At 38.2% G+C, this 25,000-nt stretch overlaps 2 protein-coding genes across 5 annotated transcripts in view; one reads left to right on the top strand and one right to left on the bottom strand.

Annotated features, from left to right (window-relative positions):
- Window positions 1-402: 402 nt before the first annotated feature.
- On the bottom strand, window positions 403-10,951 carry LOC148742039 (uncharacterized). Of its 2 annotated transcripts, XM_088726891.1 has the most exons (4): window positions 10,809-10,951; window positions 9,797-9,837; window positions 3,430-3,807; window positions 403-2,192 (listed from the first exon to the last, which is right to left on the bottom strand). In XM_088726891.1, the coding sequence occupies exons 3-4, from the start codon at window positions 3,800-3,802 to the stop codon at window positions 1,681-1,683; spliced, it is 885 nt and encodes a 294-aa protein (XP_088583017.1). In that variant the 5' UTR covers window positions 3,803-3,807; window positions 9,797-9,837; window positions 10,809-10,951; the 3' UTR covers window positions 403-1,680. The 2 variants fall into 2 exon arrangements, with proteins under 2 accessions (XP_088583017.1, XP_088582978.1); XM_088726852.1 differs by lacking the exons at window positions 9,797-9,837; window positions 10,809-10,951 and adding an exon at window positions 6,767-8,967.
- Window positions 10,952-13,791: 2,840 nt separating this feature from the next.
- Window positions 13,792-25,000, top strand: part of LOC111338972 (regulator of G protein signaling 12) — a 27,061-nt gene continuing 15,852 nt past the window's right edge. The window contains exons 1-7 of one of the 3 annotated variants that reach the window (XM_022945538.2): window positions 13,792-16,309; window positions 19,911-19,932; window positions 20,515-20,699; window positions 21,120-21,206; window positions 21,890-22,036; window positions 23,607-23,762; window positions 24,814-24,894. In XM_022945538.2, coding sequence (XP_022801273.2) covers window positions 14,510-16,309; window positions 19,911-19,932; window positions 20,515-20,699; window positions 21,120-21,206; window positions 21,890-22,036; window positions 23,607-23,762; window positions 24,814-24,894 — 2,478 coding nt within the window. In that variant the 5' untranslated portion in view covers window positions 13,792-14,509. The remainder of the gene's footprint in view (window positions 16,310-19,910; window positions 19,933-20,514; window positions 20,700-21,119; window positions 21,207-21,889; window positions 22,037-23,606; window positions 23,763-24,813; window positions 24,895-25,000) is intronic. The other 2 variants (XM_022945539.2, XM_022945540.2) reach the window with 2 other exon arrangements.

Genomic DNA, 25,000 nt, shown 5'->3' with positions numbered 1-25,000 from the left:
CCGATTTTCGTGAAATCTCGCTGAAACATTCCAGGGATAATGACAAACGAAAGTGTGTCGGGAAATTTTGATATATGAATTATTTTTTATGTACCGTTGAGTTCAGTTGCTGGGTAAACTTCGCTCTCAAAAAAAAAGAAAGCTTGTACTTTCCGAATTAACACTTCTTCATGTTTGATGCAAGAAAAGCCTGTGATAAGGAAACAGGCCTACTCCTTCAAAGCATGTAACAGATCTGAAGAACTTTTCAAGTACTCATGCATGCATGGCTTTTATGTTACAAGCTAGCTCAAGTTTGTAAAACTTAACCTTCGAAGGCCAAAACGCCACCGCAACAATCCTGAAGATCCACTGAAATAAAATCATTGCAAGTCTGTTCCTTAGCAATAATAAGTAATCAGCAATATTTGATCACTTTATTTAATCACGCAATCCTTATCACTAAAAGAAAAGTGGTCTTCAAAAGAGCCGTGCTTATTAACCCTAAACATGTAGTACCTAATACTTTACAACTATGACTTAAAAACTACAATCTATTAAGAAGAAATCTTAAAGTAAGTTATTAATATTATACAATAGAAGAATAAAAGCTATTTAGGGTAGTGGCTTGCCTAGCCTCAACTGACAGACTGTTCCATGCTGCTGCACCCCTATAACGAAAACTCTTTTTGAGGGCGTCAGTATTCGGCCGCGGAAAAAACAAGTTGTGTTGGGCGCCGCGTAAATTATGCCTGTGGATGGTATTTACGCTGGTGAATCTGTCAGACAGGTATTCGGGTACAAAGTTTTAAACATTAAAGATTTCAATTGTTTTGCACGTCTGGCGATTTTTCCATTTATGGAGTATCAGGAGCCGGTAAGGGCGTGAAACGAACGATGGTCCTTCTATTAAATTTATCAGGTATCGGATCCCGCAGCACGAGCAAAATGGCTGCACAGTCTTATTCACAAGGCATCAATCAACAAAAGCGTGTCAGGCTTTTCCGATATTTTGATTGGTTGTCTAGATATCCGCATCTAAAGTTAGAGTAGCGTAAAACCATGCGACACGTGTTGCGTAAATGGGCACAACATAAAAAATATTTCAAATATCAAAATTTTCTGACACACTTTCGTTCGTCATTATCCCTAGAATATTTTGACGAAATTTCACGAAAATAGATCAAATCTACATACCCTATAAATTCGCTCAAAGTGGATGCATTCCTCTAAAATTAAATGCGAGATTCTAAAGTGTTACTTACCAGAATAATTAACCACAACCTATTTCACGAAGTTTTGTTACTCATAAATAACTCTCTAGAAAAACTTGCATCAAACGTATTTCATCATGAAAGTACTTGATTAAAATATCCTAGAAGGTCACAAATTTTTCAAAGGAAAGAATTTTAAAAAATAGGGCATGTACAACGGAGAATTTAATCGTTTTATTTCTCGAAGTTGCCCTGCAACTGCTACTGTGCAACGTTTCGCCGTGAAAAAATTCTTTTGAACCCTGCTAAAATACAAGTGAAGGTTGAAAAAGCATTTCCGAACAAAGAAGAATTTTCCGAGGGTAGTCTTCCACAACTACCTTTAAATTAAGTGGAGAAATGTAGAGGAACTAAGGGGTGCGTCCATGAAAGCCTCTGTACCCGTCAAACTTACTTTTCTATCCCACGTGGAGGAATTTTTGTCATCTCAAGTAAATACAAAGGAGATTAGTAACCCAATCACCGTCAATGTCATTTCAAGTCTGTTTTTGGCTGATGCACTGTTCGTTGGTTTGTGTTCTTTGGGCTCTAAGTTGTCAATAATGGAGGGCGTACTTGTGGAGGGTGTGCTTCGAGATACAGACGTAACGGAAGATGAAAAGTGCCAAGCCTTCTCGACCAAAATCCTTATCGTCTTCGACTCCCTTTTCTTCCCACCAGAGTCTTTTTCAATGTCAAATCTGACAACAATCTCGAGTCCGTCATCATAACCTTGAATGTTGGTCAGTATTAGACCGGCTCTCGTAAATCTTAGTCTTCTCCTGAAATCTAAACTGATTTCATCATTACTGCCATCGAGTTCTTTTTTAAAGCAATTTGCGTAGTGTACAAAGGAGCTTCCATTAATAGACCAACACACAGCGCTCACACGTTCACATAGAACCATCTTCTGCAGGATTCTTGTTAAATTAAGATTTCCTCCTTCCACTGTCTGTACACCTAATGAGTAAACAAGAAATGTTGATGAGCTTGTCGAGCTCATGAGAGCAGCTTGTCGAGTTCATGAGAGCAGCTTGTCGAGCTCATGAGAACGTAATCATTAGAGCAAAAACCAGAGTAAAACAACGGTCATTCGAAACAAATTTATGAAAATATCGCAGGTTGCCAATGGGAACTCAAACAAACTGCATGTAACTGCAATCGGCCTAAATCGCGGGAAAATACGTCAGACCAAATTGTGATTGGACAGTTTAGTTTCGCATGTAATTAGGGAAAAAAGTTCAAGGTTGCTGGACCAATCACAGAGAAAGTAAATGTTACCGCTGGGCTTCACGTTCCCCAGCTGGGTCCCCTGCGGAAGCGCTTGACTTTCGGGCATGCGCGTGAGTGGCCTTCGAGTATAGACCACGAGGGCCACCGAGTTTTACCTGAATTCAACCTGAATTCAATCTGAATTCGATAGTTTAGTGCTGAATTTTGAGTTCACCTCACGGTGCCTCGTGTAAGAGTAAACGGGTAACCTTATGGCTCGTCTTCACCCGTATTTTCTAAACGGTAGACTTTACGGTTGGACTTAACTCGCATTTACAGTAAAAGAAACCTATAAAATCTTGGACAGCTTTCTATATTCAACAGAAAACTGACATAAAACCTTTCCCATTCACAGATATTTTCACGATTTCTTAACGAAAGAACCAACGCACGAACAAACGAAAAGCGAAAGAGAAAACGAACGCACGACCATACGAACGAGTGGACGGACAAAGAACAAAGGATCACACTAGTGAATGAAGGAATATAATACATTCGTACATCCATGATAATAGTTAGAATATAATATAGTTGAGGTTTGGAGAATTTGATGAAACTCTTCTCTGATGTGATAGAGATAAACTGTAAAATAAGAGCTTATCATTGATTATTATGGTACACAAACATTGAACGAGGTAAGTCGTTGTAATGCGCTTTTGATCATTGTATGTAAAAAGCGCACTATAAATTGATAAATTATTATTATTATTATTATTATTATTATTATTATAAGTCTCAATTAAACAAAGACGAACAAGGAAGGTTCAAGAGAGGCATGATTGACACACGCTTATTATAATTACTTAAGACGTGCTGAGTACTCTCTCGTCTCTATCAAGGTCAACCCCAACAGCACTCTCGCTTTACGGCGGCCTGGCAACTAAGCAGACAGTTGCAACAAAAATCGAAGTGTTTCAATACTTACACTGAATAGTAAAATCGATCTTATAGATCTCACCAGTTGTTTTTTTTATGCCTGCGCGGGTATGGCGATCAACTAAACACAATATGTTGACATGATTTATCGTACTGTTTTCTTCGTAGCGTTCTATGGAAATGTTTTGTCTAGAAACGCCCTCAACCTTCATTCCGCCTGGAAGCCTCAGCACCTTTGAGTGCTCATCGTCGAACATCAACCAGTAGATCTTCTCTCCACTGTTGTCCTGAAATTTTACTCTCCACCTGACATCTTCAATTGTGCTCACGTTCGTAAAACCTCCGCACTGTAAATTCAAACTTCCGCTGGTACATGCTTGTATTGATGTTTCTGTCGGAGTTGATGAAGCTGTAGTTTTCATATTTTCTAAAAAGTAGCAACCAAGAATTGACGTCAGTATTGATGTCCTAAACCATTATATCCCTTCAAATATTAAAAAGCACTGAGTACTCAGCCACAGTCCGCCTCTAGGTCTAATGGTGCTCACTGAGCAGGAGTAAGGTGAACTACTGCGGACCATCTGAGAATCAAACTAATCGTGAAGACTAAGCTAGGTTGCGAGAGGGTCCTAATCACTGGCGCTGCAAGACACGGGTTTTTCTACCCGCGGGAAGATTTCATAGGAGACTCAGAGAGAAGTTTGCCGTAGGTCTGGCACTTGTAGTGCCAAGACATGGAACTCATTATCCTGGTATGTTAGAAACGCGAGTGATTTTCCAGCTTTTATACGTCCCTTATGTAAATACTGGCGATGTAAGTAATGTCAATGCAAATATTTCCCTTTTAAATTTCCTTAGATATTCTATTTAGTATTTGGTATCGTTTATTATAGGACAATTGTTTAGGATAATTTTAGTGACATAAACTTTATAGATACTTTCCATATTATTTTATTGTCCTGTACATGTTTAAACGAGCGCAGATGCTCCTAAATGTTAACGTGGTTAAATAAAATATTTACTTACTTACTCGACGTACAGTTTTGAACCCTAACCAAACTCGTTCGATGTACCAGTACTTTTCCTCGGATTAATTGCATATTTTGGTTTGTTTGGTGAAATCTCTGAGCTTCGCCAGAGGCAATCCGTTCCCCTCCCCACCCCTCCTAGATCACTCATTACTTTTTTGTTGTTGTTTTTTTTTTTTTTTGGCTCACTTTTGCCTCAAGCCTCCATATGCCAGGCCTGTCCTGATTGTGCTCGGCAACTTTAGTGCAACTTTTGGCATTTGGAGCAACTCTTTGCGGCTCTAACAACTTCGAGCAATTTTCGCCCTTTTGAGCGATGTAAGAGCAACTTTTAGGTTTGGAGCATTTACCAAGCATTTACTTTCCGTGAACGAAAATGGATGGTTAGCGGCCGCCTTTACTTGTGAGCAACTCTTCAAAGCTAAGTATGTTATTGCGAAGAACGAAAAATATAGCTTGTAATTAGCGTTTATAAATATATATATATATATATACATTTAGTATAATTTCAGAGCTGAGCAAAGAGTTTCCAGCAATCTGATTGGTCGAGCGGTTCCTCATATGACGCTATATAAACCGCTCCACGCGGTTTATATAAAATGTTAAAATAAACGGTTAATGTTACTAAAATGTTATGATTTTAGAAATTTCTCTGTTGTTCAGCTCCGAAATTATACTAAAACTGACAATTATTCGCCTCAGGTTCGGTGAATATTGTCGAATAATCCCCGAGACTTCGTCTCGGGGATTATTCGACGATATTCACCTCACCTTCGGCGAATAATTGTTAAATATAAATGTTAAGAAATGTAGGACTCAAATGGTGAAATTCAGGTAGCAACTTTTTAAATTTTTAGCAATTTTAGCAACTTTTTGGCATTCCAGCGAGTCACTTTCCAACCATTTTACGAGCACAAGTGAGACAGGCCCACCCAATGCCCTTGCATTTGCTCATCTCATGCTACTTTCGCCCGGCCGATATAAAACTGAGATGGTTGTCACGCACACTCTTGGATCTAGATCTACAGGGGTGTCCGCCCAAATCTTCGAACGCGTGGAGGATTGTTTTGATTTCTGGCGACAAAAGTGGTTTTCTGAGAACTACCTTGTTTCTACGAATTTAAGGAAGAGTTTAGGACTACTTGACCGGAGGTGGTGAGGAAGAGTTTAGGACTACTTGACCGGAGGTGGTAAGGAAGAGTTTAGGACTACTTGACCGGAGGTGGTGAGGAAGAGTTTAGGACTACTTGACCGGAGGTGGTGAGGAAGAGTTTAGGACTACTTGACCGGAGGTGGTGAGGAAGAGTTTAGGACTACTTGACCGGAGGTGGTAAGGAAGAGTTTAGGACTACTTGACCGGAGGTGGTGAGGAAGAGTTTAGGACTACTTGACCGGAGGTGGTGAGGAAGAGTTTAGGACTACTTGACCGGAGGTGGTGAGGAAGAGTTTAGGACTACTTGACCGGAGGTGGTGAGGAAGAGTTTTAATTCACTCGACCAGAGGTGGTAAGGCGAGGACGGAAGGTTGGATCGTTAATCATGATAGTTCCTAAAGTTGTTTCATTTCAAACTTATTAAAACTCGTCAAAATATTTCTCTTTTTTCGCCGTCGAACCTACTCCTTATCCTTACGACTTATTCTCATGTCGTGGCGGAGACTATGTTTGAAACCCATCGAACAGTGTTGTTTATAATGAAATCTCACGCCACAAACGAAACGGGAAGTCGTAACTGAGTAATGGCCCAAGGAACGGTAATGATGCGAATCTGGTTCCTTCCCCAGACCGCCAAGCTGTCTTTCCCTCTTATCGTGACTCGAAAATTTTTATTAATATGGCTTCATAAAGAGTAACTCGATAGAGTGAGGAAAAACAGCTTCGTCGTAACAATATACGAAAGAGTCAAGCTTGCAGTGATCACTTATATTTACCTGTCTAAATAATTGTATTTTTACGATGACATATATCTATTTCTATTAATATCTTGGTGGTTAATTGAAACTTAAAATTATAAATTCCAAAACAACATACTTAAATGACACAAGAATTGAGAATTGAAGTACTACTTAACAGAGCTTGTCACTTTAACGAACCAGCATGCGTCTGATATACGAGAACAGAGAATGAACGATGTAACCTTTCCCAAACCAAAATGTCCATAAAAGATCGTAATTGCAAAGTTGTCTGGAGCCATTCAGCTATGACAGTTTGTGCCACAAAAACTTCTCTTCGTTCCGTCTAAGGTACAACCTTGCACCTCATTTTCTATGCATAATCATGTCTGCCAGATATCAGTTGCAATATCTACAACCACACGGGCGACTTACGAGGGTGACGCTATGTATGACATAGTAACTTACTACATAATGCCGCCGCCGTCAAAATCCCAAAAATCCATACCGCCATCTTTGATCTTTGAATACCTGTACCTCGCTTATAACGATGAAACTGAACCAGTTGTTTCCGCAAGAGTCACAATTAGAATCTTCTGATATCTTTGCTTTCCTCGTGCAAATGAATGAACAGCTGCCAATAGATGTTTACTTTTTATGCATGACAGTTTTTCTCGGAAAATGCTTCGACGCAGGCAGATTTTGAAGTCAGACTCCGGTGTTTAGTTTCGCTGAGATGCCTGCGCTGTGCGTCAGCGGTATGACTGGACATAGCTCTACCCCTAGGGATAGCCCTAGGTTTTGCGTTTACATGGGCTAATGGCGGCAAAACTCGTCCCTACACAGTAGGGTCACCCTACCTTTCAGGTAGGGTAACCCTACCCCTAGGGTCATCCTACCTCACATGTAAACACGCAGTATAATTTATTTATTTATTTATTTATAATAACTTCATTTGCCTAAATAATAAGATAATAATAATAATAATAATAATAATAATAATAATACAGACAGATAACAATAGAAATAACATCGAGATGCAAAAAGGCAAAAAGGGTCAAGCCAGAGAGGAACTAAATTCTCATTGACGGCAGCCCCCAGAATAAAAGCAATATGCAATAAAAATAAAACTAAAATGTAAAGGTAAAAATTATTGAAAAAACAAGTTAATTGATAAATGGATATTGGTGCAATATCAATGATATTATTTAAAAATGTGTTCTTTCAGTTTTTTTTTAAACTTACTAGCAGAGCTAGAGCTAACTATGTCACTTGGCAAGTCATTCCAGATTTTTATATATTTATACCAAAAAGAGTTCTTGAGGATATTTGTTCGAGCATAAGGCGTCCAGATTGTGACATTGTTGGTAGATCTCGTCCGACTATTGGAGAAAGTTAAGTAATTACATAAGTCTACTCTTGAAAAACCATTAATGAATTTGAATAATTGCACTAAACTAAGAAATTCACGACGCGAGTTGAGTGTTGGCCAGCCAAGATACTTCAAACGTTCACTATAGTCGATAGAACTACCAAGGATCCACCTGGAAGCATTCCTTTGCACTCTTTCAAGCTTATCAGAAAGATATTGTTGATGTGGATTCCACACAGGACAGGCATACTCAACAATTGGCCGAACCATAGACTTGTATCCAATTGATATTGCTTCAGAGCTTTTCCCAAATGTGCGCTTTAGTAGGCCAAGTATCTTTAGTAGGCCAAGTATCAATTACAATAGAGAAGGGTCACCCTACTTGCTAGGGTAACCCTACTATGTAGGGGCACCCTCACTCATGTAAACAGGCCCTAAGAGACTTAAGGCCTTATAAAGGATAAGGGATAAATGATCACCAACTAAAAAGGCTCTTGATTGGTAAATAAATTCCGCTTATCAGTAACTTAAAAATTGTAAGGAGGACAGTCTGGGGGCAATGCACATGCAAATACCCCGTGACTACCATGTCTGATTGAGGCATGAGGCTAGGTCTGTACGCGGTTTCTCGGCTTGTGCCAAGGAAGCGTCCTTGGCTTCTCTTGTTTGCACAGTCGCAAACAAGAGAAGATTCAGTGAACTAGTTGCCACTTTGTCAATAGGGACCTTAAGAAGTCAGGACGGCGACCCCAAGGAAGACGTCGATTAAAAAATGAATTTCTGTCTTTAATTAGAATTTCGAAAATGGCTGCATCTCTGCATCGCCGTCTCATACGGCGCCACACCTCAACCTCGACATAACGTATAACTGAAAGTAGCGTTGAGTTCCAAGTGAAAATTAAATAATTTGCTGTCGCGGTTTGGGTTCGCAGACGACGCGAATTTAGGGGATTTTACGTCGTTGTTTTGCAAAGGACGGCTTAGAAATATACTAAGTTTTGAAACGCACTTGCTGAGCAATTGGTCTGCCAGTTAGATCTTTCGTTTTTCCACGTCCTTGCTGCGGTCACCGTCGTGGTTTTCTTAAGGTCCCTAATGAAAACCATAAAGCGGAAAGAACTGAAACCTTTTGCTTCGAGGTTTTCAAAACAAGCCAATTTAATGTCTGGTACTGCTCAGTTTTTTCTTGCTGAAAATCATAGCTTCCAGCTTTGATTTTTTAGGTTTCCCAGCTGAGTCTGTCCACAGGTTCAAAGGGGAGGGAATTAGGGAGAATTTGACCAAATGAAGGCTGCTTTAGAGTCAGAGGAATAATAGAGCCTAAGCGAGGTTAAAGCTTAGAGAACGAGTCCTCCAGTTTAGCAGTTCCAATTGAGTGTCTAAAGCAATTCAGGAGTTTAACCTTGTAATCGGTCCAGAAAAGCTTGCACTGTTCTCTCAGCCAATCGCTTACCAATCGTTTCGTACCCACTGACGTTCCGAATGCCGTAAATTCGTACCAAGCTAAGACCATTCGTACCCGGTCAGTTTAGTCGTTTCGTTGCCATATCAGTAACATACGTTTCCATAATGAGTTTTTGTAAAGTAAGGTCGCTTTCGTGCTTTTGTGAAATTAGAAGACGATCTGCGTTGAAGAAATTTTGTTTATGTGGCGTCCATTTCTATTACTGTCAATTAACATGCACCAATGAATGATTTAGTTGCGACTGTTTGAAGGAGGTCCCAAGTATATAAGCAGAACTGTACCTGTATGTTGCTCGCTCGACTCAATTTTCGAGTCATCAACTTGTTGTACGCAACAATCGTGATCAAGAGAACATGCAGTTAATATTCTCTTGCAGTCATCTGTTCATGTGGTATTTCGTGAGATGTCCTGGGTTATGATCACAACTGTTGGGACAGTTGCGAATCGACCAGCAAGTTGCTGAGGTACGCATGTAACAGTGTTTCGTTTAGCAAATAGGCGCTGCCTTTTGATGACAGATTTATTTTGATTACAAGACTCGTGATTGACATTAATTCCGTACAGTGATTTAAAAGTGCTAGCTTATTATGTTTTAAACCAGTTTTTCAGGATCGAAACGAGAGAGAAGTCCTTTTCGTAGTCTGTAAAAATATCCGCTCACCTGAATCTGCTAATCTTTAAAGAGAGACCTGCTTTTACGACCTGCCGCAGAAGTAAGTTTCAATTTTGCTACGAGAATAAGACTTAATTTGTGTTTTTCTGATTTCAAATAAATGTATTTCTTTTAGATCGAATGATTATTAAAGCTTGGATAAATATTATACGATTTGTGGTGGTCGTCACGTCTGAGCTGACCAGTTCCGAGAAAGGAAACAAACAGACCCATAACAATCGGTATCCACTCACACTTGAGGTGTTTCGCATTATTATCCAAATGTGCTTCGTAGAGTACAAATAACGCGCGAGACGAGTACAAATGTCACGCGATATTTGTACTCCAAAAATATCCGCGAAATTTGCCCGCACTGAAATAACAATTTGGCGTGTTGGATAATAAATCTCTTTTGAAACGTTTTGTTGTGTAGTATTGCTGAGTATTTTTACTCGTATTTTGCATTTTGACTCGCCCTACGGCCCAACTCATAAAAATGCTCAGCGATATTACACAACAAAACTTCTAATAAGATTTAGTATAATTTCAGAGCTTAGCAAAGAGTTTCCAGCCATCTGATTGGTCGAGCGGTTCCTTATATGACGCTATATAAACCGCTCCACGTGGTTTATATAAAATGTTAAAATAAAATGTTAATAAATGTTACTAATATATTATGATTTTAGAAATTTCTCTGTTGTTCAGCTCTGAAATTATACTAAAACAATTATTCGCCGGAGGTTCGGTGAATATTGTTGAATAATCCCCTCGACTTCTTCTCTGGGATTATTCAGCGATATTCACCTCACCTCCGGGGAATAATTGTTAAATATATCTCCTGGGTTTTGATCTTCTCTGAATGTTGGCACAGTTTCGATTTGACTTGTGGGTCGGGTACAAACCGACACAAACTGGGTACGAATCGACTAAGTGAACTTTCGTGAGTACGAAACAACAGGATATATGAATAAAGGATACCATTAAATCAAATGCGAAACTAAAAATCGGGTCACGATCATACTCGTTTTCCCGCGCTTCAGGCACTCTGAGTTCCCATTGGCGCATTTTGATACTTTCCCTTGTCCTGATTGGCTCTCGCGAATTCTTTGGATTGGTTCTACGACACCCAGTCGAAAAGTGTTCTAACTAGAGAGAGTTTAACCACCGATGGAAAACACAGGTTTTTTTTTCTCAGCTTGATCCCTTTCTATCCAGCCACAGGTCTAGACAGAATTGTTTTCCTTCAGTTGACATTTCATTGTTTAGAACGTAATCCGATCATGTTACTGTGTAAACTGAAACGTCCCATGCAGAAAAATATGGAGAAGGAAAAAAAAGACGTTAAAAGGAAGAAATTGCGAATGGCTTGATGATTTTTAAAAGGAACTTGTGTTAAATCATTAAACCGTATATCCATGTAAGATGGAAAATAGCGAGAGCTCGAACGGGCGAAGGGAGATCGTGTTGAATTAAGTTTTCAGGCTCTAGAGGGCTTCATTATGGGAGGTAGAGTCCTGGCTATAATTAGCATTCTTTGTGTCAAACCCACGCAATAAAAAAGCGTGTTAGAAACCCATTTGTCTGCGATTTGGCACACACTCAAAGGACCACCACATTGTGAAAAGGCGGTACGGTCAGAACTGAATCAGATAAACACAAGAAGAAACAAAAATGAGACTAATTGGGTCACCAAGTCTTTAATTGCACAAACGTGGACGTGAAAGTTTTGGAAATAGGGAGAAAGGGAAGGGTATCAGCTGAAAAGAGTTGTTATGGACACGGAATTCGAGATTTTGCGGAGGCAATCCTATTTTTTAAGTGAGTGAATTTCTCAGTCATTATTGAAAAACTAATACAATTGGTTATAGCGCCGTACTGTTGCGGGAGGTCGAGGGTTCGAGCCCCGGCCGGACCAGCGCTCAAGGTCTTAAAATGAGTGAGGAGAAAGTGCTACCTTTCTATAATATCAAGAAATGGATAGACATTCCAGTCTTCTCGGATAAGGACGAATAAACCGTAGGTTCCGTCTCCTGCATGTATTAATTAGTTAATTTGGTTAGGCAGGGGACGTTAAAGAACCTACTCACGAGATTACCGTGATGTACATGTGGTCTGGCCTGTTTACTGGGAATTGTGGGGAGAGGGCATCTTCGAATAAGTTTCCTTCGATTGTTTGTAAACTGCTGATGCAATCCGGCCAAAGTCCCCGGAAAAGTGTTGTGACGAGCATTTGATCATATCCAAATGTTATTTTGCGCAATATAAATATTAAATTATTGTTATTAAATTATTACAAATTTACTGATTTATTCATTCCGATGTTACATGTATACGTACGATAGATAGATAGATAGATAGATGGATAGTTTATTAATAACCGATTTGCAACAACAAAACGTTGAATTATACGATTATTTACAAGTTTCAAACATTGAGAATTACGTTAAATAGACTAAATGTATTAAAACAGCAATAAGAACACTAAATATATGTTCTAAAAAAAAACGGTTGTATGAAACCGTTCAAGCCTTAAGAGCATAGAAGGTAATAAAACTATTACAAAACCTGTTCGTCTTAAAAACTGGCTTAAACTTCTGCATATTTCTTAGGTTAGGAAGAAGTTCAGGAGCTTGTTCTGTTCATTCTCTAAAACATTCTTAAATAGTTTATCAACTAGTTTCTGGCGGCGATCTGAAAGTTTAGTCAGGCCTGATTCAGCCAAGGCCTCATTATATGAGCGAAGAGGAAAAATAATTCGCGTAGCCCGCTTTTGTATTTCTTCAAGTTCGTTGGAGAAGTACACGGGGAGGCCGTCATGGAAGACAGGACATGCATACTCTGTAATCGGACGAATACAAGTGCAGAAAAACTGGAACTCACGGGTACCAAGACCAGAGCGTTTAAGCTGAGATAAGCAGTACAAGCGCTTTTTAGCTTTCTTAACAATGGAGTTAATGTGACAATTCCATTTCAAATCATTAGAGATGTTAAGGCCTAGTATTTTGGCACTAGTAGTTAGGTCAATGGGCTTGCCATTAACAACAACTGGATCGAAAGAAGTAGGGTTGTTAGTGTTAAAGTTTATGAGAAGTTCTTTGCATTTCGTCTCGTTTAGTTGAAACTTATCCTCGGTCGCACGGCTTGCTAGGGTGTCAACAGCAGCTTGAATGTGACTGTCTTGGTTCTTGCTTATCGTCTCCGAAATAGTGGTATCGTCTACATACTTCCAGAGATCGATGCCACTGTAATGATAGATTTCGCTGTAAAGGTTTGAAGCTTACTAAGTGAATGAAAAACTTTTTCTAAAATATACCGGCGCGGTGCATTTGGTTTTACAGAGATAAACCTCAGTCACTTCCTCTGACCTTCACAATGCTTACCCATAAAAACCGTATGGCATGTATTTGGTGTAAACCGGTATTAATGGAGCGAGACCAACCTTTTTAAGTTTCTGTGATACGGAAGGTATGGTTCGTGATCAGAAAAATCACAACCCACAATTAGTCTAATCGCTCTGACGAAGGGCTAACGCCTGGGGCGCGGAGCTTCAGCTTCAGAATTTCGGTGGCCAATACCCTCCCTCCCTTCCGTTTCTCCTCGGGAGGAAGGCACGGCTATACCAATTTTTGTACAACAACTCGGTTCATAAAACCAAATCCGACGGAGCACCACAGTTTCTTTAGAACCAACCCCTGATGCTTATGGAGTTTCGTGTACAAACATAAGTCTGTAGCAATTAAAAATTCGTGGCATTTTATGTTTTCTCACCATAATTTCTTCCGAAATTACAACGAAAACTACAAATCCACTTCGCCTGCGGTGTTGACGTGAATTGCTCCGTCAAATTATGATAATAGCTCCAATTTTTCGATGACATTCGCAAATTTAGTTTGCTCTTCTCATGATGGGCTTCTTCCAATCACAACATTTTGGTTGAATAAAACACTTCAAAGCAATCTTTCTGTTTATTTCCCTTCACTGCAGATTTAAGATATTGTTTGATCTGTTATTTGATGGTCTATAATTGCCCATTAGTGGGCGATCCTAAAATCTATGATTCGATCACGTCCGCTTAATTGTGAACAAAGCTAGACATAAAAATCCTACGTGATCATTTAATCGCTTAAAAGGTAAGCAGAAATGCGACTATCCTGTTGGTGTTTGCACTGTAAATACTTATCCGTTTGCAAAACGCAAATAATGTCACGAAATTTATCCTTGCCACAAATTTACACAACAAATCAAGTACAGACCAATTAGAAGGCTTCATTTTTTACATGTGACGAAGTCAGTTACGTTCGTCTCTGCTCTTAACAATACTTCTCGAAACCTTTATCGCGATAAAAGCGAACCCAAGAGCCCGCAAATTGAAATTATTTTTTGTATTTAGTGGAAGTTGAAACGTTTAACAAGCTGCGAGGGCCTTTGTATTCCTTTGATGGCCGAACGTTTGGTTTGTTACGAGGAATTTATTGACATTTGAAGAGGTGTGAAGCCATAGATGTGCAAGGATAATTTCTCGCTACGTTTTCGAACTTTTTAGCGGTGTTGATGTTCATTTGGTGAAGGAAATTTATCATGCTGGAGATTCTGTACGGCAGTTTGTGTGTTTTGAAAAACGAAAATTCTTATCATTTGATTTTATAAGCGAAATGCCGTGGATCAGGAGCGATCAAAATTTTTTTGTGCCAAGTATAATAATTGGAATTTCCTCGATACGACATGCAGCCGACTCATAAACCGTTCAAAGGGAATCTTGTTCGAACGGTCGACTTATACCGGCGGGCCGGCGGATTTGGTTTCACGCTGTCAAGCCAGGGACCATGTGTACTCAGCTGTATTATAGCTGGAAGCCCTGCTCACAGGGCAGGCCTAAAACCCGGCGACGAGATAATCGAAGTTAATGGGGCTTCAGTGGAAAATGCTCCGCATGAACAAGTTGTCAAACTCATTGCGCGCTCTCCGGATGGGATGGTTCAACTTGGGGTTCGAAACCGTTCAGAATTACTAAGGTTTAGAATGAACGAGACGAAAATCAACACACAAAATCAAGACGAAACAGTGATAAACGAAACGATATTGAATCGAGTTGATAAAGTCGTTGAGGAATTGAAGTCGGGTCAACTGTTCGGGGATTCGCCGTCGCTGAACAGTTCTTTATCCAACGGAAAATTTATAACTGAAGATGACATCGTTACGGATGAAGAACTAAAGGCTTCTTTTTGTGAAAGTATTAGATCTGAAAACTCTGTTCCTGGTTCTTCTCCCGCTCAGAGTTATGCGAGTAGCAGGCGATCTAGCGAGGGAGATGTTGCGTCAAATAGTTCATCGTCTCCGATGTTATCTCGACTTCTTTATCCTAAAATGACGCCGTTGAAAGGCTGTGATCAAGCTGATATCGACTTAGAACCGGAACTTCGATCTATTGTAGGCTATTTAGGTTCTATTGAACTTCCCGTAGCGTCAAGTCTTCCAGCCGCAAGTCTGACTGCAATTAGAAATTGTGTTCGACGTCTCCGAGCACAGCAAAAAGTTCATGTCTTCTTTCTCATGGAAGTCTCTCTAATTGGGATAAAGCTTGTGGACAACGAGAAGAGAGCTATCGTTACGTACCCCATTAAGTCCTTGGCATTTACTGGCCTATGCTCTGACGATAAAAGAGTATTTGGTATAGTCACCAGAAAAACTAATGAGCCTTCTGCAGATAAGTTCAATAATGTTCAAAATAATCACAAAATTGATATTCAAAGCACTGTAAATTGTTCTTGTCATGTTTTCTCGGTTAATCCAGAGCTTAATTCTCATCAAGCTCATCAGCATCTCGCAGATAAGTATGGAATACAATGTACTGAGGATGCTGAGGGAGGTTGTGTGGAGTTTCCTGCCTCCTCCAGTCCTATCCTTAAAGCCATCACTGGCATGTTCAAGGAGAGAAGCGGGTCAGAGTCTGGTGGAACAAGCAGTGATGGGGAAAGAAGGGGACGGTCTTTGTCATTATCTTCCAGCCAGTCAGAGTCAGATGGAGTTTTCAGACAACCATACAATGATGAGAACTCCACAAGTGAACCTCAGACAGTTGAGTTTGTTGACAGTCACATGGTCAATGGATTGCTGCCAGATTTTGATTTTTATAAAATGCAAGAACAGACCGCACAAAATGACTCAAAACCTCTGAAAAGAGTAGATCAGCGAGGGCTACATGAAGCTGTTACATCATTTAATGAGCCATTTAAGATTACAGAGAGAAATGATTCAGGTGTTTGTTCGGATTCCTTCCCTGAAGCTATGAATAATGTTTCAACTTCACAGGGTATTAACATGAGCCGACCGGCTCCTCCTGTCGTAAGTGTATCCTCATTTCATTCTCGTGAGAGTTCAGCTGATTCTCAAATGTCCTTGGGGTCTCACCACAGTTCACTGGCTGGTACCCTAACTGAAGTTGGAATAGCTAGCAAATCTCAGCACAGTTCACAAATTGGACCAGTTGGAATGAAGGATCTGTCTCTAAGTAATTCTCAAGAGGTAAGTATATCCTCTATGTCATGCTATTTCACTTTTAATCCTTCAAACTCTCATATGTGACCAAGACAGAATTTCTCTTCACATTATCAGTACAAAATTAAGCAGGAAAGCTATGAGAATAAAGGAAAATATTAATTAGGACATTATTAGTGAATCCAAAACCAAGTTCTTCCAACTAAGAACCTGTTGTAATTGACCATAGCTGTTGTGGTGTCCCTGCCAACGTTCTTTCTGTTGTCTGTCTGTTTGTTTTTTGACAAAATAAAATAAAATAAAAGAATTATGAGGTAGACGGTGAGGAGAAGTACTCATGAGATCTTGGGAGTGTAAGAGTCAATTCCTATCTACTAAGTAGGTGTTTTAGATCAGAGGAACATATCAGCAAGATCTGATATCTCAATTAATTAAAAGAAGAGCAGTAGCAACAACAAAAAATTGTTTTAATTTACTAGAAGATGGGAGTCAAAAGAGTCAATAAATTTATTTGCTCTTACAGGGCTAATGGTGGCCAAATAAGCACAGACTAGTAGAAATTCAGTTTTGGCTTGGGGTGTTTGGTTTCCACTGTTGTAACATCTAAGATGTCACTAGCCACTAGTAAGTTGAAAAGTTAGTGTCGAACCCTGCTCTTAAATTCCTGTTTGGTTTGATTGTATCAAACCAGTTTTGTCTATTTTGCATCTTTGTGGTAATGTGTGATTTCTGATCTTAAAGGTATTTTCCTTTCTCTGATTGCCTAGTGTGATTACTTTGGTTTTGTTTTCATGACACTCAATCAAAATGTGCTCTAACTGGAAGTAGTTAATGCAATTAAAAACAGCATCACATGGTTCCTTTAGGTCCTGGAAACATGGAAAGTCCTGGAATTTTATTTTGACATTTTCCAGGTCTGGAAAGTCCTGCAAAAAGACTGTAAGTTCTGGAAGGTTAAGCAAAGTACCATGGTTTATCAGTTTAAGCAATTGAATTATGAGCCAAAGTCAAAGACTCGGAAAAATGTCACTTGCAATAGTGTTGGAACCTCCTGAACTTTTTCAATAAGCCTGGAAACAAAAATATCACATGGCAGCATGTTATAGTATTTATTTTGACAGATGTAAACAGAGATGAAGGGGTATCTCATAAACTAAAGCGAACTTCAGTAAACTCGTTTATAGGTGATTGAATAATACTGGACAAAAATTTGATGAATGTTGCATGAAACTTAGTCACATTCATTACAGAACACAATTTTTTTTTTTAGGTTTCTTTTTCTTTTTTTCTGTTTTCCTTTTTTTGAGACATTAAAGCAGATAAACATTAGGAGCTGAGGAAATTTATTAAATAATGTTTATTTCCTAGTGAATATCATCTCTTTGGCTTTGTTTGGTCAGTGTTAAACTTTAAATTGCTGATAGAAAAATTTAGTAAGAGAAATTTGGGCAACAAGGAGAGACAGTTTTATACCAATATACTCAAAACTTTCTATGGAAAAGTCTTGTTTTTGACAGTATTCAGCTTCCTCTCTTTTTGGGAGAGTTGCCATGAAAACACATTTTTGATTTGTTTAGATCAAAGCTTACTGACGTAATGTGTGTACTATCACTTCTATACGCATTGTTTTATTTTTTGATTTGTGATTAAGATTTCAAAGAACTTTTTATTTCTTAATTTTTTAAATTGAAATACATGTAATTACTTTAATAATAATTGTTTTTTAAAGGAAATAAGACAGTTCTCAAATGGCGAGAGAAAGCAATGTAATTTATGTTAGTTAGATTCTTTAATCGTGAATATATTCTTAAAGGTAAGCAAAATTCAAGATTAAGAGTTAAAAATAGAAAATAAGTACTAAATAAGGCGGGCACATATAACTTGTGCAATCAATATTTAATTGCTTTTGCGTTGGTGCACAATGTTTATCTTGAGAGGGTTGCAGGCTTTAATGCTGAATAATTTTTATTCAAGACGTCTTGACTGAAGACAACTTTTGGTTTTAAGTCCTCTCTGTTGGAAACTTCATGCATGAAATGTAAAAATTATGTTTCTAAAACATACATCAGATTTCACGCCACCATTACTCATTCATTTGGATATGTTTTGTGTACAAGTTCTTATCTTAATTAGGCTGTGCCAGTGATCTTGAATGCGAGGAATGTAAACTAGTCAAAGACTATTGAGTTCAGTTAATAAATATTGGCTTATAATTCTAAAGAGATAGTTAATATGCCACTGGTACTTCAGTTATGAAATTGAGAATTAATTTTGTTGACAATTTGTGGAAGTGGAAGCCTTCACACACCAGTAACCTTAAGACTGTTTTGGTGATCGTGGTTTTATTTAGTCATCATTTTCCAAGGTAGTAATCACTCAAGCATTTAATTAATCCCTGCAATCATTTCAATTCAAGTTTACATTCCACTGGAAGGCTCTAATGAAGTTTGTAAAATTATTATTAAGATGTCATTTAGGAGTTTGCATATAACTGGGTCTGATTGGTGCAACATTTTCAAAGTATTCATGGATTGAATTTGTGTTTCATGAAGAGATTTTAAATTGCTTAAAGTTGTGGAAGTGGTATTCAAATTGGGTGCTATTTTAGGTCAGTCACATTGTTTTGATTGTTGTGTCATTAACAATAACCTCTTCAAAACCAATATTCAGTTGTCTTGCATATAATAACAGTAGGTGTATGTAGCTTTCTCTGTGATCACAAAATCACTTCTGAATTTAAAGCCACATTGCTGCCATACAGGAGTATGCAATATTTATTGCAATATGTATTGTGTTTAAACATACCTTACTATGTTTTAGATGTGTCAAAGGCACAGATCAGAAAACTGTCGTAGAATTTTGGAGCTGTCATTTTTCTTGAGATGCATGACAAATGTTTGCTGCATTGGCATTTAGGAAAGTGTCATTTGTAAAATTTATCTGGATAAACATGTCAAGGAATTTTTTTTTATTGCAATGTAGTTTCAGTGCACATGTATTAGAGAAGGAGGTTGTGTTTATGTTTGGAGTATATTCATGTTTTTAGCATACAAAATTGACTTTGATGCTTATAGAGGAACCAAATTTGAAGTTTTACTTTGTAAACATCTACCAGACCATTGCAAATCTAGTAATTGCAGTAAACTTGAATTTTGAGCAGTCTTTAAGTCCATTGATGAAGTGGAAAGATGTACATTAGATGATGTCCTGACATTAATTCAAGTTTAATTACAAGAAACTAGCCATTATATAGTGCACTTTGAAGTTGTTTGGGTTCAAGTTTTTGTCATGTTACATGTAAATTTTTATTTACATAGCCTGAGAGATTTAATGCTTGCCGTTAGTGAATATTAGTTGTAGAACTACCTGATGAAAAAGTTGGAAAGCACTTACGGTAATAGTCAAATAGAGATTTGCAAGCTATGTAGATAAGAATGAGTTTATGACAAGTTCCACCTCTCTAGCAACCCCCCCCCCCACCCCATAACCCCCCCTGCCCCATAACCCCCCCCTCATTTTCTCCTTCTACAGTTTGCTTTCATGTTTGAAAGCATCATGTTTGCACTTGACTCGACTTGGTTTTGTCATTGTTTTTAACTGGACCTATTTATAATCCTTATTTTCGCAGTCTTTGGCACATTCAGATATAGGTAAGCTACAGTGTTTGTTGGTGTTTGCTTGTGGTTATTCTCCATGATTATTTTTTTCATTGTTTTTTGCTCTAAATGAGAGTAACTGCTACTCATCCAGCAAATGAAGGTTCAATTATTTCTAGATTGATCCACTTTTTTAGTAAGAAGGGGGATAATTTAATCTTAATTAATTAAGTGCTGATTGAATCAATTTTGTTGGCAAAATTCTAACAACAAATCTTATATAAAAGCAAATATACAGTACATGATGAAATGTGTTTGAGTAAAACTGAAACAATTTCATTTGAGAAGATTTTGAATTTTGTCATTATTTAAGTGACACAATCGAGACAACCATTGAAAACTCAAATGATGTTTTGAGAAATCATGCTTGAGAGTCTGAGTGATTAGACATCAGGATTGTTGCAAAATTCGCAGGATGAAAACCAGCAATCACCAGCTGGATTTTTGGTCCGGGATCACTTGTTTAAACAAAATGGACACTTCTGAGGTTATGCACTTACAGTAGTTTATTATGGAATGCTATCTTTGAGCCTTGTCGGTATGTGACGTTAATAACTGCTCCCTTGATTAATGCAGTTGTAGGAACATCCTCAAGCAGGAAGACGTTAAATGCTAGTGCAAGTATTAGCTCAAGCACTCTAAGTATCCACAGTCTGAGTAGCATGCCAGGTGATATGTCTCAGGTGGATGGTAGAGTTGGTCGATGGGCTCTTGGGTTTGACAAGCTTATGGAAGATCCTGCTGGATTGGGCTGCTTCAAGGTACGCAGAGACACAAGTACTTCTAATTAATATAGTATTTCCACAAGTTCTTTATAAGTTAATAAATAAGGAGGTTGTGTTTATTTTTAGCCAGAACAGCTTCAATGAGGTGCCTTTTTATTCACTGCTTCCTAGTTGGGTTTAAATTTACATGTAGAGTGTTGGTTTCTTGGAGGGTGAAAAACTGAAAAAGCTTCATAGAAATCCTGGAAGCAAGGTCAAAAACAAGCAGTTAAGTTGACCCTCCTGTGTAGTTGGGTCTGGGAATCACACCCTGGAAGGAAACAACCATGGAATGGAAGAGCCATCACTACTCTCTCGACTGTTACCGTCCTTTCATTTCTCTTCATATCTCTGGGTTATATTCCCACCATCACATCTAAACATTTTTTATCTAAAACTTTCAAAATGTCTTTGCAGGAATTCTTGAAGAAAGAATTTAGTGATGAAAACATTGTTTTCTGGATTGCCTGTGAAAACTTCAGGAGTATCACAGATTTTGAAGAGGTATGTAAGAAAGTAACTCTGAGAAAATTGATAACAAAAAGGGACACAATTACTGTTGTTGAGATTTTTCATTTGAAAGACTGCAGCTATAGTTATACAAATTTTATTTTCTTCTCTTTACTTATTTCTCTGTCCCTCTTCAACCTTTTTTAAAATTTTTCTCAAACAAAGCAAGTCTTTGTGATGAAGAAGGTGCAATATTTCTTTCAGGAGGTGGAGGAGGGAGTGGAATTGGGCAATAGAGGGTTGTAATTTGCTTCTCTGCAATTAATGCATTATGATTGTCTTGTGTGTACTTGCCAAGGTTTTGTAAACCAGTGGAATAGCTGTGTGATGTCTATAAATTTGACTTGGATTTGTCTTTTCCCATACTGCTAGATTAGCTCTGTTTGATGGCATACATCAGAAGGCATAGTACTTTTTTTGGCTTGCTTTTTTTTTTGTATGTGCAGGCATAGAAACTTTTTGTGTATTTGGGGGTTTTGAAAATTCTCTCAAATTGGTTTATGCAACTTGTGATTGCTTAAGTCATGTATGTGATTAACCTGGGAAGGGAGAGAGGTATGTTTTTATTAACCAGTTTTGTTCACAAAATGTAAACTAATATGTACCTAGGATTGTAAGTGACTTGTGAAGAACCAAGTCAAGATTTTTATTGTAACTTTTGTGTTTTCCTGTATTAGCTGAAAATGGAAGCAGAGAGTATCTTCCACAATCATCTCACTGCAAATGCTCCCCTGCCAGTCAATATTGATAGTAATGCTGTCAGAGATGCTGAAGAGCAACTGCAGAATCCAAACAATGATATGTTTCGCCTTCAACAGCAGCAGGTTAGAGGAGACCTCTTATCTTGTAGGTTAAATTGATATGAACAGCTGTTTAAAACATTTGGTGATGGCAGCACACAAAACTGACCAGCACAGCTGCTATGGATTGAAGTGAACAGGAATATTGCCATTAATCTAGAATGAGATTGTAGTCCTTTGCAAGTTCCCCCTACACTTTGTTTCTCCTGAAGACAAACAGATTAGCTAAGCCAAGCTTAGTCCTCGTTCATCCATGCGCATAAGGAGAATGTCATTGATTTCTTTTGGATGCAAGTTGGTCATGCTGTTCCCCTTTCCAGCCTCTGCATTTTGTTTCCCTTTCCAAGAAAAGCAAGCACCCTTTCATACTTGGGTGGAGAGAGGCAGTGTGAGAAGGAAGTGGTCTACCCAAGAACACATCACTATTAGCTCAGTCATCTGTAGTGCTGGTAGTAGAAGTTTGGTCCCATTATAATGTAGATTTGCAACTGTGTAATGTTTAACGACACATGTACCTTGATTATTCAGACCTTGATTATCTGGATTTCTTGATTATCCGGACTTTTTCTCTGGTCTCAATTTTGTCATGAATATTTAATTGTCATGATCAAGATCTGTAGCCATATTCTTTTTAAAATTACAGCATTGCAAAGTGAAGTAAAGGCAATGTTCTTCTTTAAAACAAAATGACCTACTTAGCATTTTAGGCCAATATAAAAACATCTTTTCATTCATTTTAATTGTTAACACATAGGTGGATATTTAGGTATTCACAACGGACAGTGAAGGTGTAGACCACATTTTTTTCAAATTGATTTTTAAATGTTTTGTTTCATGATTGAATTTCCCTTTCTTAATCAAATCAGTTTTTGTTCCTCATCAACATTGATATTCTCGATTATCTGCACTGTCGATTACTCGGACTATTTTGTTAAGTCCCCATGAGTTGAATCGAGGTTCAACTGTATAGCAATTTTTCACAACTAACAGTACATACATTGTATGGATCAAGCCTTGTATTTATGTTCAATTTAAATCATCATTAGGTGATAGAAGTGCTTGATGTTTGTGTATTCCTTGATGGCTTATTAATTGAGCTAATCGAGCTAACCGCCTCCCGGTTAGCTCAATTGGTTAGAGCGCTGGACTGTTGTGTGGGAGGTTGAGGTCAATGGTTCGAGCCCTGGCCGGACCAACACTCAAGGTCTTAAAATAACTGAGGAGAATGTGCTACCTTTCTTTAATATCAAGAAATGGATAGACATTCTAGTCTTCTCGGATAAGGACGAATAAACCGTAGGTCCAGTCTCCTGCATCCATTAATTAGTTAATTTGGTTAGGCAGGGGACGTTAAAGAACCCACTCAGGAGATTACTGTGATGTGGTTTGGCCTGTTTACTGGGAATTGGGGGGGGGGGGAGGGGGCATCTTCAAATAAGTTTCCTTTGATTGTTTGTAAACTGCTGATGCAGTCCGGCCAAAGTCCCCCGAAAAGTGTTGTGATGCGCATTTGATCATTTCCACATGTTAATTTGCGCAATATAAATATTCAATTATTATTATTATTATTATTAATTTGTGATTTTTTTCACAGGTTTATACTCTAATGAAATTTGACAGCTACCCTCGCTTTTTGAAGTCTGATGTGTACAGACAGAGTCTTGTGGCTGAAATAGAAGGAGGGCATCTCCCTTGTCAAGATGGAGAGGAGGAGAGAGGAATGAAAGGCAGAGGCAGCTTTTTTTGGAAGGTACATGTACATTGTACTAATGTGAAGAAAATGTGAAGAAAATGTTCATTATGATGACAATGTGTTCATTGCCCGTTACTTTGACATATGCAATGGATGATATTGACAAATTGAGTTTTCTTGGGGTCAATTTCAGGTAACAGCATAAGTCAAACTAAACTGCAGGACTGTTAAAAACAGTGATAAGTTCATAGGGGGTCAAGCGGATAGCATGAAAATTCTGTGAGCTTAGATTGAGGACTTTGGAGAATGTCCCTGCCCCTTGACAATAACTTCTCAATCAAAAGAATTATGTGCAATTCATTTGCTATGTTTCAGAATTGAAACAAAAAAAAAAAAAAGAAAAAAGCACACAATCAGTTTAATTAAAAGGCTTAACCCTGGGAAATTTTAAACCAGCTTTTGAACCAACTAACCCACCGGATTTAGATTTACTTATCTAATCACTAAAGCATGCCTTTAAAGCTGTCTTACCGGCATAAGATGTTACATCAGACATATCAAACAGGTTTGTTTTGTTATTGTAACCACTGAAATCTGTTTTAATTCCTTGAGATATAACATGTGAAACGTTGTTTTAACTCTCTTAACTTTGAGTTAAGCTGCATGGGCAGATGTTTTTGAACTGATTGGGCTAAAGTACTTAATTACTTTCTTTAACGTTTAAGTATTCGTGCAACAAAATAAAAGACTAATCTCTTTTCAATAAATACTGAAATGCAAGGTCTGTTATATTTTATTGCGATTGTTACTAAGCTGATTAATGCGATGTTCACAAAAACGAACAGTGTGTAGTTAACCCTGTAATCCTAGGAGTGACTTGCATCTGATTTTTCCTTACAATACACCCCTGAATCGCACATTAAGGTCACGAAAATAAAGGAAATGATCATCAACTAAAGAGGCTCTTGATTGTTAAAAAAAGTTCTCCTTGTTAGCACCTAAGGAAATGTGTAGAGAACAGTATGGAGAATATGCATACTGATGTTAGGGTGTAAAGCTAAGGACAAAAATCTAAACTTTAAAACCACTAATGACACTGAAATTGTAGGTATCTCTTCTAAATTTGTCTTCTGAAGAATCGGAATTTTCCAGCAGCAGCAGCAGAAGCAGTTTTAGTCTTGAAGGACAGGTAACCTAACTAAGGTCACAGCTGCAAATAATACAACTTTTAAAAGCTATCAGAAATTCATGTGAAGTTGTCTAATTTCGTTGGCATAATTTGGATCTATCAACAA

This window comes from Stylophora pistillata, chromosome 1 (assembly GCF_964205215.1).
Source record: "Stylophora pistillata chromosome 1, jaStyPist1.2, whole genome shotgun sequence".
Lineage (NCBI taxonomy): Eukaryota > Metazoa > Cnidaria > Anthozoa > Scleractinia > Pocilloporidae > Stylophora > Stylophora pistillata.
This window is presented reverse-complemented; position numbering and strand designations above follow the sequence as displayed.